Raw genomic sequence first — 17,336 nt, 5'->3', positions numbered from 1 at the left:
CCATCCACCTAGTCTGTACGAAATGTATTTCCTGGTAAGTCGGCCTCTGAGAACACATCAAGGAAAATCAGCCTTTCAGAGACGCAGGCATGCGACAGCAAAGTCTTCCTCCCGCTCCTGCAGGATAGAGCCATGAGATTAATCCCATACTTACCATGGTCAATTTGGAAATGAGAAAGATTGTCGGATAACTAGACAATGAATTAGCGACACAGAGACCACCTTAAAGCACAACAGAACGACAGTACATGCATGCAACAGCGATTCTTCCAATGAGGCCACTGTTTAAGCCCTCCTCAATGCGGGAAAGTGTAACGATGTTTGAGTGTAGACATGTGTCGCCTCCGTCAAGCCCAACAAGGAAGGTAAATAGGATGTCTTCCACATGTGACATTGGCGACACTGTCCCCGCCAAGCCCTATAGTTTTCAGTCTGTTTCCTACCTCCTTGGTGAGAACACCTCGCTTAGGGTCTACTTCTCCAAAAGCAACTCATAGCCCTCATTTTCAATTGAATCAAGAAATCTCCATGCTGATGCAACAAATGGCTAACCAAAGTGTAGACATAGAAGCTTCTCTGCTCAGTCAAGTCCAGCAAACTCGACCCATCCTTTTTCAAGGCAATTACAGTCAGCTGAAGTGCAAATGCACAGGTGACAGGCCTCAGTTGTCTCTTAATACGAAGACAACCCCGCTTGACAACCTGTAAAAACGACGAGACTAAGGTGGAGGGCTGAGTAATCCGTCATGATTGTCACGCAATTTATAGATATTGTTGAAGATGATTGGCTACATCACATCGCAGGTAGCCGGAGAGAATGGCTATCAACTTCTTCAAGACTATCTTGCCCCAGGCTGGCTGCACATTCATTGGCCGTTAGTAAGACATCACGCACTTCATTACATAGGTCATGTCTGTCAGCGTCGCATTCATCTACGAAAGTAGATCGATAGTGCTCAAGCACAAGAGAGCGAGGTGCTCAGCTCTTTAGGCAGCCAATTTAGCAATCAGTTTGGAAATATGCCTAGTGACTATTAAAGTCTCAAGAGTCCCTCGCAGTGGTTTAGACCAAGTTGCCATCTCAAAGCCTCCAAACACTCACGCTACATCGAAACTTGAGCACAATGTTTCTCAAATCTCTCGCCATCGCGGCACTCGTCACAGCCCCAGCAGCCGTTCAAGCAACCTACCCCTTCTCCAACCCAGGCGACCTCGCCGCCGCGGACAAATTCGAGTACATCCGCCAAGAACACAACGGCGTCGTTCAAACCGTCACAAACGTAGTCTACAAAGGCACCACAGCCCTCAAAATGACACAGACCTACGACCCTTCCTACAACGGCCGCTACCACTCCGAAGTCGACGTCAACGACGGCTACACCCGCGGCCAAGACCGCTTCTACGGCTTCGCCTTCCGCCTCTCCGACGCCTGGCAGTTCCAGCCGCAGTCTTACAATATCGCGCAGTTCATCGCCGACCGGCCCGGCGCGGGCTGCGGCGGCGACGACTGGATGCCGTCCAGCATGCTCTGGCTCGAGGGCGACCAGCTTACCTCGCGGATCGTGAGCGGGCAGTACCGTCTGCCGGATTGCGGGCGGAGTATTGTTAAGTATGGGAACCTGACGACGGTTGAGCGCGGGGTATGGCATCGGGTTGTGATTCAGGCAAGTTGGCGGAGCGATGCGAGTGGGTTTTATAAGATTTGGTATGATGGGAACAAAGTGTTGGAGAAGTATGATGTTGCGACGACGGTGAATGATGATAGTACTTTTCAATTCCGTGTTGGGTTGTATGCGAGTAGCTGGTATGATCAGAAGAAGATGGATGGGGACCAGCCTTTCCGTCAGGTTTGGTTTGATGAGATTGCTGTTGGTTCGACTTACAAGGCTGTAGATCCTGATCAGTAAGGAGGGCCGTGAAGGCGAAGAAATAAAGTCTGGAGAATGGGTACAGTAGTCTAGAGGCTAGGCAGTGCTTGCGTGTACTGTCTCAATGTTTCCTTGGACTGGGCACATGGCGCTTAATCGCTGGTCCCTGGATGGCTACTATTACTAGACTCATTGAGATAAGTGAATTCTACCTTGCCTCAGTTATTGTACTATGAGAGAGGTACTTGATGCTTGGTCACGCTTCAATTGGTTATATCGGCTTATCCGTTCTCGTCCCCCACTACCTATTCAAAGTGACGTCTCTGAGTGTGTCTTGGAACTTCGCAATTCCCATTATGACAGCACTCAGTGATCAGAATTCTTTGCTCTGCTAGAATAAGTAAAAGCGCCAGATTGATAAGACACTGTAGAGATAGAGAAAGGCTCACTGGTTGTCTGAGACGGTCGAGGAGTACGACCGAATAGATTGACGCCGGAAATGTACAGGAAAAGCCGCCGGTTCGGTTCGGTGGGGTCGCATCTGTATGTACACAGTAAGACAGTCATGTCGAAAATGTCAAAATAGCGGCGCCCTTGAATGACTCGATGTTCCACTTTTAATTAACGCTATCCATCTCTTTAATTCAAACAGGGCTCTTTACCATATGCTAGATTCCAACCAATCAGTGTTCACGATATCGTCTGTTCTGGAGATTGCATCTAATCAAACCCTGTGAACACCGCGATCATGAGCGATCAAAAGGATGACATAGCCCTGTGCGGATTGGATACATTGAAAGGCGTGGGTCAACAACACAGGATTGAGGGAAATTTTCTGAAGATGCCCCGGAGTGGCGGTCCGGTGGGTTCTGGCGTGACGACTCGACGAGCGATCGTTGTATTTAGGTTCTTTGGTGTTCACGACCCCAGATGACAATCTTGGAGTATCCGACGTGTCACATTAGATATCCATTCACTCATTGAGGTTTACTCATATCGACTCACACACTCAACCTCAAGAAAGTTCCCAAGCAACCCACGATACGCAACTCACTCAGGGGTAAAATCACGCACCGCAATCACAACCAAACTCATCACATCTCAAGACCAACGAGGCAACACGAAGACCAAGCTACACACCTTACCAACAGCCATTATTGACAGAGTCAACTCCTCAAAATGACAGTCTCAACCCCTCAAACAACATTCTCCTTCCGCCCCGCAACACTATCCGACGTCCCCATTCTCCTCCCCCTAATCCGCTCCGCCTACCGCGGCGAACTCTCCCGTCAAGGCTGGACGACGGAAGCGGACTTGGTAGCAGACCAACGCATCGACGAGCGCGGTCTCTCGGCCAAGATCAATGAACCCGAGGGTGCAGTCCTCATCGTCAACGACAACACCATCCACCCAAGCAGCGATGAGAAGCCTACCGCGCCGCTAGCATGCTGCGAAATCGTGCGAAGTAAACAGAATCCCGATGTAGCGTACTTTGGCCTCTTTGCTGTCTCGCCTGAACGGCAGGCTGGCGGGGTGGGGAGGAAGGTGTTGGGGTATGCTGAGGAGTTTGCGAGGAGGGAGTGGGGGGTGACGAGGATGGAGATGTGTGTGCTTTGGATGAGGGGGGAACTGATTGCGTGGTATAAGAGGCGGGGGTATAAGAAGACTGGGGAGAGGAGAGAGTTTCCTTATGCGGAGATGGTTGGGGGTGGTGCTTTGAGGGATGATTTGTGGTTTGAGGTTTTGGAGAAGGAGTTGTGAGATGGTATGAGAACCCATATGATGAGGATATGTACGTTGGATGGTATCGGAATAGAGTAACTGGTCTTATTTTCAAGGTTTGATAGATATTGAGAGCGGGACGAAGATTATACTGAGAGCTATCAGTTCTCACGGGCATCCTCGAAAGAAAAGACATCAAAGACGTTTCACACCCGCCCCGTTCTCAAGCACTACAATCTCCCAGACAAGCCTACGCAGGTCCAATCTGAACAGTCACACTGCTCCCCGAAAGAGGAACAGACCACCCGCCCCTCGCCTGTCCGATACCCGACGTCGTGACTTTGAAAGCACCCGTCCCAGTGGTACTCTCCAACCACACAACTGCGCTCGCAGCCTTTGGAACACCATCCAACTGCGCCAACGTAACAGAGACACCCTTCGAAGAAACTGTAAAACTGAAATCCTGAATAATCCCAGCATCAACACTAACAAGCACCCCCAAAGGCCCGATAAACACCTTTCTCCTAACCGCATCCTTCGTCGTAACACTCACGGCCCCCGAATTCGCGGTCACAATCCCACCAAACGCCAGCACTCCAAGTTCAGCGTCCTGAACGACGTATGTGCCAGACCCAAGGGCCAAACCCAAAAAGTTGGGGCCGTAGTCGCCGCTGATGCCGTCCCATTTCAGCGTGTCGGGCCAGCTGTGGAACGAGGCGGCGGCGAAGCCGTCTTGGTTGATGTTGGAGAGGGGGCCTGTGGTGCCGCCGTAGCCTGTGCGGAGGAGGTAGGTGTCTGTTGGGGCGGAGCGGAAGGCGGAGAGGAGGACGAGAGCGTTTAGGCCGGAGCCGTAGTGGTGGATTTGGCGCTCGATGCGGCGGAGTTTGCCGCCGTAGCTGGGTGGTGGGTTAGTCTGCTGTTGGATGATGTGGTGCGTGGGATGAATTTGGAGAGAGCTGAAGATGTGAGAATAGGAGAAAGAGAGGAAGTCTTGACTTACATGTTATCCCAGTAGCGGCGGGCGTTGCCGTTACAGCCCCAGTGAGGAACGGTTGGCATGAAGCCGAGAACGCTATTGACGGACTTTGTCGCGGTGTTTGTGTAGCCAAAGTACCTTTGATAATGTAAGCCAATGTTCAAGCCATCTTCCGCCTCGAACCGTCTCACGCATCGGAGCCTGAAGAGGCTCCTGGCTTTGTACAAGTGAAATGTAGAAGGATCAGAAAACTCACTTTGCCCAATAGTAAACACCCTCCTGACCCGTCGAATCCCACGCCATCTCACTCCCAAACGGGACCTCCTCCGTATCCCACTGCGCAGCACGCGACTTCATGGCAGCAGATAAAGCACTCGCCTTGGATGTCTGCCCCTCGCGGCCCAAATCGGCTAGAATCTCGCCAAACACCGTCTCCCCCATCAGTCCGACGCGGTTGTATCCAACATCCCCTTTCATCGCCCGCATGACCGTCTCATACGCCTGGTTGAGGTACCAGTCCCAGGCGTGGGTCTTGAGAAGAGCCGGATAGGCCCGTCCGACGCGGTAGAGGGACCAGTAGGCGCCCGCAACGTGAACGTAGTTGTAAGCCCGGTCGATGGAGTAGGCTGCTGCTTTGTTCCATGATGTCCAGGATGTCCAGTCTATAGAGGAGGAATACGCATACCCGGGCACGGCGGCGGGCTCGTAGAAGAAGATTGCTTTGCGGACGGCAAAGTCCGAGGTTTGAATCGTTTTCCAGAGGACGCGGTCGACGAAGGCTTCGAGCTTGGTTACCTCGTCCGCGTTGGGTTGGATAGCTTGTTTCATGAAAGCCGAGAGATATGATCCTGCGCCAGCTTCATCGCTGAGGCCGGCTACCCATGCGCGGGAGTCTTGCGTGACGATGGACTTGGTCTCGTAGTCGTAGGTCATCACCGAAGGCGCGCGACCAAAGGGATCCGACGTATCGTTGAAGTACTGCGCCGTGGTGAGGAACTTGCCGAGGCTGGCGACGGCCTCGGTGGAGGGCTTGGTTACATAGTAGTGGATCGTCTGGATCTTGCCGTCGGCGTAGGTCACGGTAAGGCGGATGCGGCCCCAGGTTGTCGTGGAGGGGGTGACTGTGTACTTCCCTGCTGAGACGAGGGTTACTGTCAAGGCTCCGGCTGGTTCTGAGGCGATGGAGCGGACTGTGGATTGGGCGTATTGGAGGAAGAGCTGCGCTGGCTCGCCTCGTGGGATGATGTAGCCCGGCACGCCGACAGCGGTTGGCGTATTTGTGCCGCGAACAGTGGCGTCGAGATCTCGGACACCCCCCTTTGCGACGGAGAAGCGCACGCCGAATTGGAGCGACTGACCTGGCTGCAGGGTTCTGGAGGAGGGGGTATTCCACGGTGTCTGGGAGCGCCACTCGTTCTCTGCCCAGGCCTTTGTGAGGACTTGCCACTCGTAGAAGCCCTCGAATGTCTGGCTGCCGTAATATGTGCCCTCGTAGCTGCGCTCGGCGAGGTTGCGGTATGCTTCAAGAGGCGTGTCGCCCAGCGGGGTAACAACGAGAGCGGCGCCGGTGCCACGGGTCGGCGCCACGCGGATCTGGCCGGCGTGCATGCCGACGTAGGGATCCGAGAGGGAGCAGACGCGCTGCATATCAGCGGCATAGCGGTTCGTAAAGATGCTGTTGAACTCGGCAGGGAAGCCGAGACTACCAATTTCAATGGCAGCAGAGCCGGAGTTTTGGAGCGTGAAGCGCAGACCGAGGTCGCCGGAGACATCCAGCCATTCTCGGGTGATATTGAGCGGGCTGCCGGAGGGAAGGGTGGGGCCAAGACGGGAGGAGGCGAGGATGCCGGTGGACGGGGCGACGGTGGTGACGGGCTGGCGGGCCGCAGCGGAATGCCCGTTTGTCCAGGCGGTTGTGCCGGATTGGCGGTAGCGAAAGGTGATGTCGCCCCAGTGGTATTGGCCGTTGCGGGCGCGGAGGGAGAGGTAGTCTAACGGAAGGAAATCAAAGGTGTCCCCGGCGGGTTTGAGTGAGGCTAGGACTTGAGCGTTTTTGACGAGTTGGAGATTGAAGTTCTTTGTTGTGAGGGTGATGTAGCCGCTGCTCAGGCCTAGGTTGTCCTGGGAGAGGACGCCGGTGAAGAAGAGGCCGGCAGACACGAGGAGTGTGCCGAGGTAGACCATTGTGGCGAAGGAGGCAGCCTGAGCCTTTGCGACCTTTCAGATTGAGGATGAATTGGAACCTGCCGGCTACAGGTTTGATGGCTACTTTACGCGGCCATTGGGGCTTGATCTTATATAGAGCGTTCAACATGATGGCACAAAGGGAGTCGGTTACGTTATTGATGATGTTCTGGCCTACCACGAGCGGAGGGGTTCATTGAGACGAACGACTCAACTGCAACCCAAGATGCATATTGGAGGCAGATGGCGGTACCACCTCGTGTCCGGCATCGTGCCCGATCACACCTTTACAGATGCGGAACGGAGCTTGCTCGATATTCTCTTTGTCAAGACAGAATCAGACAAGACTGCTTGTCGCATGTCGCTTTTGGCTCATGATCTTTGGATAACTTGTCCGGGACAGTCGCCCGAATGCGACACTGGATCGGGCGGCGGATCCGACTCTTTGCAGCAACCGCAAGCACTTGGGAATTGTGATGAACGCTTACCTCGAGACCACACACCATTTCCATGTCTGGATAACCTCAAACTGGAAGGTCGAAGGATGCTAGACATGATTAAGCATTTTACCAAGCCCGTATCCTCCTTCTAGCGCAGGAGACTAGGCTGGTTAAACGCGGGGTACTAACGATTACCAACAGCCCATCGACCGTTGAATGTAACCCTCAAAGTCGCCTGGTCTCATCTTGATTGGGCCGCAAATAGAGAGTGACATTTGATGCCACTGAGGCTCCATCCATCCAACGGGGGAATCAAAATCCACGCATGGTTCTCGCCGGCTGCGCGGCACCATCATAGATTATCAGAGATTGGTTTCCAAGACTCTTTAAAGAAGTTAAGCCGGGTGGGATAGACTGAAATGATGAAATAAGGTGGGATAATAGGGCAGACAATCAACCCAGTGCGTAAGGATGCGAGACCGAGGCGATGTTTACCTAATTGACTCTGTTAAAGTTCTTCGAGAAGGAGAATAATGAATTGACTCGGTCGATTTCATGGACACCCTGGTTGTGCCATGTTAAGGGGGGGCAGCCAAAGTACGAGGTCGCTTGGTGATTTTAGCGGACGATCTGGCGCAAAGCCAATTTATTCGTGTCACTTACGAAATTCCAGGGGAAGCAAAAAAGAGTGGATGCGCTTAACTAAGGTTATTCTTCTCAAAGAACTCAAACGATGTCTTGATGACTTACCTTAAGTATAAGCAGACCTACTCGATCCTAGGAATTCTCTAGTTTCATTTAGTCTCTCAGTCAACTCTCCGAGTCACTGTGTGATTCTTCCATTCTTTTTTCTTTACCGTATCCCTTCCATTCGTTACCCACTTGTGAGCCAGTGTGCCCCATCTCAAACATGTTCAACAACCTCGTGTGGGCGAGTCTCGCGACTTCGCTGCTGGTCCAGCCTCTGAGCGCGGGCCTCATCCCAGTCCGCCGGCAGACCACCTCCGCCACTTTCAAGTCCACCGGCAACCCGATCCTCGCCGACGGCTCCGTCTACTCGGCCGACCCAGCGCCGCTCGTCGTCAATGACACCCTCTACATCCTCTCCGGCCGCGACGAGGCCGGCCCCAACGAGAACGGCTTCGTCATGAACGAGTGGCAAATCTTTGAGGCTAAGAACCCTGACCCGGCCGGCGCTGACTGGACCCTCCACCGCGATGTCGCCCAGCCCAACGCCATCTTCTCCTGGGCCGCTGAGGGCACCGCCTACGCCAGCCAGATCGTTCAGGGTCCGGATGGCAAGTTCTACTTGTACAGCCCCGTCACTCAAAAGTCTACCTCAGCCACCGACCCCTTCGCCATCGGCGTTGCCGTCTCTGACAGCCCTCTCGGCCCCTTCAAGGATGCCCACCCGAGCGGTCCTATCATCTCCCAGACCGTCCCCTCCCCCGGCAACAACATCCAGAATATCGACCCCACCGTCCTCGTCGACAACGGCAAGGTCTACATCTACTTCGGTACCTTCGGCTACCTCAAGGGCTACGAGCTCGAGACCGACATGGTGACGATCAAGGGCTCCGTCGTCGACGTCGACTCCCTCACCGGTTTCTTCGAAGCCCCCTGGCTCATGAAGCGTAACAGCACCTACTACATGCTCTACGCCGCCAACAACGCCGGGGCAGACTCCCCCTGCACGCCCACGAGCTACCACGCCTGCCTCGCCTACGGCACCGCAGAGTCGCCCCTCGGCCCCTGGACCTTCCAAGGCGTCTTCGTCGACATCGTCTCCTCCACCACCTCCCACCCGGGCGCCTACCAGCTCTCCAATGGCGAATGGGGCCTGGCCTACCACACCCGCGACGCCGAGGGCGGCACGCACTTCCGCCGCTCCGTCGCCATCGACAAGATCACCTGGGACGACTCGGCCTCTCCGCCAGCTATCAACAAGATGGTCCAGACCAAGCGCGCCGCCGCCGCAACCGAGCCGACGCGCAACATCGCGCCCAAGGCTGTCGCCTCATCGGCGGGCGAGACGCCTATCCAGTACTGGATCAAGTCCATCAACGACGGCCGCGTCGAGGAGGCGCCGCTGCCGCCCGACTACTGGTCCTCGTACAACGCCGAGCAGTCCCCCGAGACGAGCACCCTCACCCTGACCTGGAACAGCACCGTCGAGCTCAACGGCGTCGCGCTGGCGCTTTTTGCGGACCAGGAGGCTGGAGCCAACGTCGGTGTTGCGCCGCCCAAGTCGTGGACGGTTGAGTACCAGGACGGCACTTCGTGGAAGGCAGTCTCTGCCACGTCGTTCCCTACGGATGTTTCGGATGCGCCCAAGGAGGTTAGCTTTACGACTGTGTCGACTAAGGCTTTGAGGGCTGTTTTGACTGCCTCTGGAAGCGGCGGACAATTTGCTGGTGTTGCTGTTAAGGAGTTCTTTGCGTATGCGCCTACTGCTGCGTAAGGTCTCCTGAGTGATGGCGTTTTCCGGACCGTTGGCAGGAGATTTGTCTCCTGTTGATATCAACCTTTTTGTTGTTCATACTTTTATAGATGTGTATACAGTCTTGTGTAAGATATGTAAATAAGCCAAAACCCTACTGTCATCTTGGATACAGTTTCACCAAAAGTAAACACTCATTGCTGCAAAGTGGCAGGACACACTCTTCATTGAAAGCTATTCATTTACAGTGCTATCACTGGCCTGATAGATCGAGCCAAAACTGGATCTTCCCAGGTTCCATGCTCGCCCTTAGTATTGCAAGCTCTTGTCAGAAATTTGGGTTCCTATCCGTATACCCTTCGACTAGTCAGCTGTGCTGAGGATGAAATGGCGAACCGAAATTTCATAAAAGATTGCAGCTCGTTTCGAAATGTTTGAAGTGTCTTGAATCGCCCCGCATTGTCTCCTCTACTCACAGATTCTCATGCACGAGTATATGACTGACTTGAGGAGGAGAAGAATACAATGGGAATGAGTAAAATGATGTTGATCTGGGCATCGAATTCAACTTCGGGTTTACTACTCAACATGTCCAGACTTTGCACTGCGCTCAATGTATCAATGTCTAAAAACCCACAGCTGCCATCTTGCAAGTTGTCACCCAGATAGAAGTCAGAGGGAGTCAAAGATCAAACTGATTGAAAAGCCGATGAGAGAGCAGAAGGGAGTAGGGTCAGGTACGTGAACAACTAGGCGGATGATATGATCTTTCCCTCAGGCTTCCAGAGTATGGAAGCTCCGAAGAATGAGAATAATCACCTCAACCGCGGTATGTACAAACTCAACTCAAAAGATAACATATGCACGGAGTATGTGATTCGCAATGACAAAGCAACTTGTCAACAACCCAAATCTTGATCGGGGTCCTTGAAGGGTGCGTGGATGTGGGACTACCACTTATAAAGTTGCGGGGATGCACATCGCCGGCTGCAATGAGACCCTATTGCTCCACCCATGCGAGGGGCCTGATGTATCATGGCTTAGTGTTCGACAAAGTCTATTTGTCGTCAGATGATCCGTCGTAAAAGAGTTGGTCTTTTCATCTAAGTAATGTCCAATTGCCTTGTGAGACCTAATGTCGGGCTATTAGCTTGGGCATCCGGAGACCTACTGAGCTGCGACAACTCGATCTCATGTGGGGGTACTAGAATTGATTGTATCTTTAGTGATTAGCTTTCAGAAGAAATGGGAACGGGGTTTGGCAGGTCTTTTCGTTCAAGTGCGCACTTGTGTACCATGGTGTGTAATCAGACTGCTTCGAATAGCGATTTTACAACAATATTGAATCATGGCTCTAATGTTCTGAAGATGAAACCCGTCAATGGCTCCATGTAATTATGAGGGAATCAATCAGTTGGTAAATTCTGATCGCTGAATGCAGCTTGTTTACTCCCGGCATGGGAGCTCCGTACTACGCATCTATTCTCAACCGCAGCTTGTAACTCATGCTGGAAGTCTTTGCTCGTGGTTGAAAGGCTTAGGGTTTGGGCCCTCCGGCCTCTCCTCTCAACTCCTGCCCCCGATCAAGCTGTATACTTACCTCTGCGTAACATTATACACTCTCCTCCGCAAAGAACAAAGTAAGTGGAAAGCGGATTGCTGGGTGGTGCAGAGGTCTGCTCGAGAGACTGGACGATCGATGTATGTGTAGATGCGGGGGAACCCACCAACGTTTTGTAAGGGAAACTGCCGGCACCCGTAGCATAAGCTAGACTACTATTTGATTAGTCAACCCAAGGCATAAGAGAGTTTATAGTTTGACTTTGCACGTATGTGTAGGAATGCCAAGTCTCATCGCACCCCGACTGTCCGAAATATGCTCATACGGGTACACCCGCAGATCTGCGGCTGGATATCATGGTTTTGAAGCCGCATGTAAGAGGCAAGTTCGACCCGCGAAAGGGCCGTAAAATCTATTGTCACATTGCCATAAGTCATGAGGACTAGAAAAAGTTCCTGTTCAGGACCACGCTTCATATACTAATCTATTTCCAGTAACATCATAAGTACATACATCAAGACTACCTATTTAACATCAGACGGAAAGCTTTTCTAGTTGAAGACTACATACGGACGGTACTACAAGTCATTTCTGTAGCAACCTCAACCTTTGCGGGGCTTCCCCGAGAATCAGTCAACATACGACCCGGCCCGCAATTACCTGCCGGGGGGCGGCCCGGCCACTGGTGACGGGCAATTCTCCGTGTCCAGGGTACAAGGGATCCCCGCCGCGGCGGACGTATCAGCAGCTGTCATACACGGCCATCGAGCTGCAATGGAACGGATACAATGTCACCATCGCTGGATGCCTGGGTCTCCTGCTCTTCCTTCACCGAATGGCCGAACAATTTTCAGGGTCTTGGTGTGTCTAGAGCGACTCTAGAATCGAAAGACCCATGACAATGCGTACAACGTAAGCAGAGAATGGAGTTCAGAGTATCCACTCGTTTGAGATTCACTGGTCCGTTGGTGTAACTCGGGTGCCGTTCGATCCATTTTCGGAACAAGGCCGGCGGCCGCCGCAGTGAAATCCTGCTTGTCAAAGTCCCAAACCGCGAGTTCTGGTGGAGAAGAGGAGCCTTATCGGACTTCGTGTTTTCTGCCATTGGGACATTGTTAACACCCACTTCGAGGATCGCTGACAAGGTGGGTTTTGTTCGCATTTTCTCTCAGAATTCGGCTACAGAAGGATCCAAGCAGGCCCGACGTTGTCAGCGCTAACTGACTTGCGAACTGTCAACGATGCTTGTGTTGAGTTCCGAGTAGGAAGTTCCTTGCGCAGATAATTGCTTCAATTCCAACAATTCGATCGAAAGGTAGCATCGAAACAAACTGTGAGTAAATCACTTTCTCGCTGCTAAAGAGGTTTCCATTCCACCGTTCTATCCCCACGTGGGGCCGATCTGTATGGGTTTTGTCCGATGGCATTTAGGCTTCGTCTCGGTTCCGAGCTGCCTGCCGTGGATCGTCGAGGCCGTAATCAAGAATTCGCTCGACCTCTCAACTCCACTATCGTCGTCAAAGTCATTGAACAATACGTCAAAAGTCGTTATTGCCATTCCGGGTCGAACGCACTCTGATGACGTCCGCCATGGACCTGTTCAAATTTTCAGTGTATATAACGAGCCAGCGTGAGCCGGCTAGTATGATTACTTTTGAAAAGCCGTTACACTTTGTTCAACACGAATTTCAAACAAAATAACTTACAGGTCGACTTTGAACCGTATCACTGACACTACATCTTAGTCGCCATGCCTTCCAAGGACTTCACGGTTCTGATCGCCGGCGGCGGAATAGCTGGCTTGACACTGGCGAACCTGCTCGAGCGTGTGGGAATCAACTATCTCATCCTCGAGGGGTATCGCGAGATGGCTCCCCAAGTGGGCGCTAGTATCGGCATTCTGCCAAACGGCTCTCGAATTCTTGACCAGATTGGGCTCTACGATGAGATTAAAAAACTCATCGACGAACCTCTCTTCAAGTTGTCCCTTCGCGACTCCAAGGGCAACCCAACGAGTGAATACCGTGGGGTCGGCCAGCAGATCAAGCAACGGTGAGTAGGAGCTCGGTTGAGAAACCTCAATAAACCCTTCTGACATCAGAATGCAGGCACGGATACGAAGTTGTCTTTGTGGATCGCCAAATGATTTTGGATGTATTGTGGAAGAACTTGAAGAATAAGGACAGAGTTCTTGTCAGCAAGAAGGTTACACAGGTCTCGATCGAGCCGTCCAAGGTCAAGGTCGAAACCAGTGATGGCCAGTCTTATTCTGGTGACATTTTGGTCGGTGCCGATGGCATTCACAGCAAAGTCAGAAGCGAGATGTGGCGGCTGGCGAACAGCCTGGAGCCCGGCTACATACCTGCTTCCGAAAAGAAGGGTAAGGGAGGCAAGTGCGTTCTGTTTACCATCATAGACTGACAGTGGGGTAGAATGCCTGCCGACGGTCTATAAATGCATCTTTGGCATCTCCATCATCAAGGACTGGGAGGATGGCACGGTGCAGACTAACTTAAACAAGCACTTCTCCTATCTCGTTATCGCCGGCCCTTCTGATAGGGTTTACTGGTTCCTCTTCGTAAACATGGGCTACACACACTACGGCCCCGAGCTCCCCAACTATACCAAGGAAGACGAGGCGAAGTTGGTCAAGGAGCACCAAGAAGACAAGATCATTGAGAACTTCACCTTCAAGGACCTGTACGCCGCCAAGATCTCTTCAGTTTTGACCCCGCTGCCAGAGTATGTCTTCAAGAAATGGCACTTCAACCGCATCATGACCATTGGCGATGCTGCGCACAAGGTAAGGCCGCCCCCATTCTCACAGTGGCCATACGAGCCGAAACTTGAATGAGGTTTAAGATCTGACGTGCTTCAGTTGGAACCCATTGCCGGACAAGGAGGCAACAGCGCAATCGAAACTGCCGCAGTCCTGGTAAATAACCTCACGGAAGCTCTCAAGCAGAACCCATCAGGCGTCACGACGGAGCAAATCCACAATGTCTTCCTGGAAACCCAGAAGAAGCGAGAACCGCGCGTCTGGCCCCTCGTCCACAACTCGCACAAGGAACAGCGTTTTGCCGCCATGGAAAGCCCTCTCTTGGAATTCGCCGGTCGCTACCTTGTTCCGAACCTGTCAATTGACGAAAAGGAAGGGCCCTGGAGTACAAACATCGAGCCCGGGCACAAGCTCGACTTCTTGGATGTACCCAAGAGGCCACGTGCCCTGCCGTTTCTTGACGAGCTTCCTAGCCAGAAGTTGGATTTCTCCCTTCTTCCCAAGCTTGTGGTGGGATCCGTTCTTGCAGGCCTCCTGTACCTAGCGCAGCAGGTTTTGATCATCGCTCCCGAGGCGGCAAGCGGTGCCAGCTTCGTGGGTCAGTCTCTGAAGACTGAGTACACAGGTAATGCCCAGATCGATTCAGTTCTCGCTCTCCTCTCCTGGGCCTTCTCCGAGGCAACTTCTGGTTCTGACCCGAGCATGAGACTTCAATGCCTCTACTTCTTGATCAACCTCGTGCCCATCATTTACATCTGGACGGTTGAAGGTTACCGCAATGGCAACCAGCTCTCTCTCGTATCCTGGCCGTCCCTCTTCGCGGTCTACCAGCTGGTTGGCATCGGCAACATTGCCCCGCTCTACTTCCTCATCAGTCTGCACACGACCAGCAGCGAAGTCTATACCCGTCCCACAGGCCGGCCGATCCCGTCAACCGTCGCGAAGGCGCTGGTTCCGGCCCTGTGCCTCGGATACATCCTGCCCACCGCCCTCATGTTCATCCAGTACGGTGACTCCGTCGCTCAGCAGAATGCCATCGCCTTCTGGCAGCCTTCCCCGGTCTACGTCTCGATTCTCACCTGGCTCTTCTCTGGCATCCTTTCGCTCGCCTCGCCCATCAAGTCACTGGACTGGGAGATCTTTGAAAAGAAGGACCAGGGCGCGCTGCAAACCGGCTACACGCTTGCCTTTGCCGTCGCCGCCATCACACACGTCTGCGCGCTCGCGTATGCTGGCTTCAGCCCCTCTGTATCTCTCTTCGAGACCTTTTTCGACTTACCAAGCGTTGCGTCCATGGGCTTGGGCCTTGACATTGGCGGATTTTGGAAGTATGACATGCTTCTTTGTTTCGGCGCTGTTGCGGTCTGGTGTCTGTACACCGTCTATGAGCTCCGTCGACTGGGATACGTAACAACAAAGTCCGCGATCGGGGCTGCAGTGGCCACTTTGATGGGACAGGTACTGGTCGGCCCTGCAGCGACCTATGCCGGACTTTGGGCATGGAGGGAGAACGTCATTGCAGGATTGATGATTGAGTAAGAACTCCCTTCGAACGGAACCTGAATATCATCAGCTGCGATCGCTGTCATAAGCTGTCAAGATTGAGTCGTTCAACGGACAACTGAGTTCTTTGAGCCAGCGTCACCACAGTTGTTGCGTACTCTGCGTCAAGATCCGAGACCGACGTGCTCAACCTGAACACGGTATCAACTCGTAATGTCGCTTCTATCAAGGATCAGTTATGCTTATTGTGGAAGGTGGTCTTCTAGTTGAGCGGATCAACAACTCATTTGCCGAAAGTGTGGCAGATGATGGGGTAGGCGGCCGTTGAGGACAGGGATCCTGGCATTGGCAACTGTAAATAGATGCATGAACCGAGTCAATTAGCCAATTGCATTCAGAGCTAAGTGGACATGCAAGCAATACGAGGAAAGTGGATACAGGTTGATTTCCTAGATTGCCGTGCCCAGCCAAGAAAATCAACAAGTGGAATTTTGAAGTTAAAAGCTGGAAGCGCCGTATCGTGTTGAGTTCTTGAGACATAAAAGGGTTCTCACCGTCGTGAACAACAACGTCGACAAGGCATAGTGCCAGTTTCACCATGATGAAAGGACTCATCCTCGGACTTGCCTCGCTGGGCCTCGCCAGCACCGTTCCTCGCGCCGAGCCGGCGGTCGTACCGTTCCGCCGGGGTTGTCAAGTCTCGGACGATGGCGCCGTCCAAGCCCGGGATGCTGCCGCCGCCCACTTCACTGGCAGGACAATGACAGCCCGTCGTCAGACCTACCCCGGCAACTTCACCGTCGACGTGAACTTCCACATTGCCAGCACCGAAGCCGAGGCAGACCTCATTACCGACGCCATCGTCGATGCCCAGTGGAAAATCTTGCATGACAGCTTCGCAAAGTACAGCATCAACCTCGTTCTCAACTCCACTGAGCGCGTCGTCGATAACCTCACAGGCTCCGCGTTCCTCATCAATGAAGGCGGTTCTGCCGGTTGGGTCTACCACGAGGCCGAGTACAATGCCTACCTCAAGGCCTCCCGCAAGGGCGGCTACGATGCCCTCAACTTGTACTTCTTTAGCAGTTACTCCCCCGGTGCCACTGGCTACTGCCAGTTCCCTACCGTTCTTCCCGCAGAGGGCAAGGACAGCTTGACCTTTGCCAAGGACTCGTGCCAGCTCAGCGCCATGACAATGCCAGGGTTCACTGTCGAGCAGGGCGGCTTTGAGAGCTGGAACCTCGGCCACCTTGCCGTTCACGAGGCTGGCCACTGGTTTGGTCTAAACCATACCTTTGCTGGTGGATGTTCTGACACGGCGGGCGACTTTGTTGCGGATACGCCGGCACAGAGAACTGAGGTGTACGGGTGCCCTGCTGATTCGGATACGTGCCCGGATCTGCCGGGTCTGGATCCTGTTCACAACTTCATGGGTTACGCTGATGATTCTTGGTAAGTTGGCTGTTCGGGAATAGCTTTTCGAGTTATCTTACTGACTGAACCTTTAGTACCAACGAATTCACTCCTGGGCAAAAGGAACGCATGTTTTCAACCTTCTTTGGATGGCGAAGGAAATAGACGAATTCTGTAGACACCTCTTGATCCATAACCATGACGAAATTTACTTAGCAAGTTCTTGGAAACAAGCAAATTCAATGACTTGAGTTACATACACCCCGTATGAAATGCCCTTTGATTTGTATCATTACATCCCCATCCTAAACTGTTCCCAGATGTTGCAAAGTATGAGATTGTGTAGTCTGGGCTAAGGATGATAATTAACAACCTCAGACGTCCAATCGACCCAGTTGTTTAGTATGTGGTAATTTTGAACATCCTCCTCTCAAAAGTTTCCAATTCTTC

The 17,336-nt window shown here is 52.9% G+C and overlaps 7 protein-coding genes across 7 annotated transcripts; 6 read left to right on the top strand and 1 right to left on the bottom strand.

The window, feature by feature from the left end:
- Positions 1-130: 130 nt before the first annotated feature.
- BDP55DRAFT_324716 (uncharacterized protein) lies at positions 131-622 on the top strand. The gene has a single exon (XM_060566802.1). It carries the CDS (start codon positions 249-251, stop codon positions 495-497), a length of 249 nt encoding a protein of 82 aa, XP_060424836.1. The 5' UTR covers positions 131-248; the 3' UTR covers positions 498-622.
- A 502-nt stretch (positions 623-1,124) lies between these two features.
- On the top strand, positions 1,125-1,907 carry BDP55DRAFT_697260 (endo-beta-1,4-Glucuronan lyase from fungus Trichoderma Reesei; the record flags this gene model as incomplete). Its single annotated transcript, XM_060577662.1, has 1 exon — positions 1,125-1,907. One exon carries the CDS (start codon positions 1,125-1,127, stop codon positions 1,905-1,907), a length of 783 nt encoding a protein of 260 aa, XP_060424835.1.
- An 818-nt stretch (positions 1,908-2,725) lies between these two features.
- On the top strand, positions 2,726-3,629 carry BDP55DRAFT_618984 (acetyltransferase; the record flags this gene model as incomplete). Its single annotated transcript, XM_060571305.1, has 1 exon — positions 2,726-3,629. Exon 1 carries the CDS (start codon positions 3,048-3,050, stop codon positions 3,627-3,629), a length of 582 nt encoding a protein of 193 aa, XP_060424834.1. The 5' UTR covers positions 2,726-3,047.
- A 105-nt stretch (positions 3,630-3,734) lies between these two features.
- On the bottom strand, positions 3,735-6,914 carry BDP55DRAFT_754553 (uncharacterized protein). The gene is made up of 3 exons (XM_060580722.1): positions 4,823-6,914; positions 4,591-4,704; positions 3,735-4,486 (listed from the first exon to the last, which is right to left on the bottom strand). Exons 1-3 carry the CDS (start codon positions 6,748-6,750, stop codon positions 3,841-3,843), a joined length of 2,688 nt encoding a protein of 895 aa, XP_060424833.1. The 5' UTR covers positions 6,751-6,914; the 3' UTR covers positions 3,735-3,840.
- Positions 6,915-7,945: 1,031 nt separating this feature from the next.
- Positions 7,946-9,811, top strand: BDP55DRAFT_677668 (glycosyl hydrolase). The gene has a single exon (XM_060575930.1). It carries the CDS (start codon positions 8,101-8,103, stop codon positions 9,649-9,651), a length of 1,551 nt encoding a protein of 516 aa, XP_060424832.1. The 5' UTR covers positions 7,946-8,100; the 3' UTR covers positions 9,652-9,811.
- A 3,130-nt stretch (positions 9,812-12,941) lies between these two features.
- BDP55DRAFT_618975 (FAD binding domain-containing protein) lies at positions 12,942-15,724 on the top strand (the record flags this gene model as incomplete). The annotated part of the gene is made up of 4 exons (XM_060571304.1): positions 12,942-13,243; positions 13,300-13,571; positions 13,624-13,994; positions 14,070-15,724. The coding sequence occupies 4 exons, from the start codon at positions 12,942-12,944 to the stop codon at positions 15,507-15,509; spliced, it is 2,385 nt and encodes a 794-aa protein (XP_060424831.1). The 3' UTR covers positions 15,510-15,724.
- Positions 15,725-16,026: 302 nt separating this feature from the next.
- Positions 16,027-17,168, top strand: BDP55DRAFT_324691 (metalloprotease). Its single transcript, XM_060566801.1, has 2 exons — positions 16,027-16,925; positions 16,982-17,168. Exons 1-2 carry the CDS (start codon positions 16,072-16,074, stop codon positions 17,049-17,051), a joined length of 924 nt encoding a protein of 307 aa, XP_060424830.1. The 5' UTR covers positions 16,027-16,071; the 3' UTR covers positions 17,052-17,168.
- The last annotated feature ends 168 nt before the right edge of the window (positions 17,169-17,336 follow it).

The sequence above is a fragment of the Colletotrichum godetiae genome (assembly GCF_030913485.1).
Source record: "Colletotrichum godetiae strain CBS 193.32 chromosome Unknown BDP55scaffold_53, whole genome shotgun sequence".
In the NCBI taxonomy this organism is placed as follows: Eukaryota; Fungi; Ascomycota; class Sordariomycetes; order Glomerellales; family Glomerellaceae; genus Colletotrichum; species Colletotrichum godetiae.
This window is presented reverse-complemented; position numbering and strand designations above follow the sequence as displayed.

Coding starts and splice junctions, on each gene's coding strand:
- BDP55DRAFT_324716 (XM_060566802.1), top strand. CDS start 249: ATGCATGCAACAGCGATTCTTCCAATGAGGCCACTGTTTAAGCCCTCC.
- BDP55DRAFT_754553 (XM_060580722.1), bottom strand. CDS start 6,750: ATGGTCTACCTCGGCACACTCCTCGTGTCTGCCGGCCTCTTCTTCACC. Junction 4,705..4,822: donor GGTGTTTACTATTGGGCAAA/GTGAGTTTTCTG, acceptor ACATTATCAAAG/GTACTTTGGCTACACAAACA. Junction 4,487..4,590: donor CGCCGCTACTGGGATAACAT/GTAAGTCAAGAC, acceptor CCCACCACCCAG/CTACGGCGGCAAACTCCGCC.
- BDP55DRAFT_677668 (XM_060575930.1), top strand. CDS start 8,101: ATGTTCAACAACCTCGTGTGGGCGAGTCTCGCGACTTCGCTGCTGGTC.
- BDP55DRAFT_324691 (XM_060566801.1), top strand. CDS start 16,072: ATGATGAAAGGACTCATCCTCGGACTTGCCTCGCTGGGCCTCGCCAGC. Junction 16,926..16,981: donor GGTTACGCTGATGATTCTTG/GTAAGTTGGCTG, acceptor CTGAACCTTTAG/TACCAACGAATTCACTCCTG.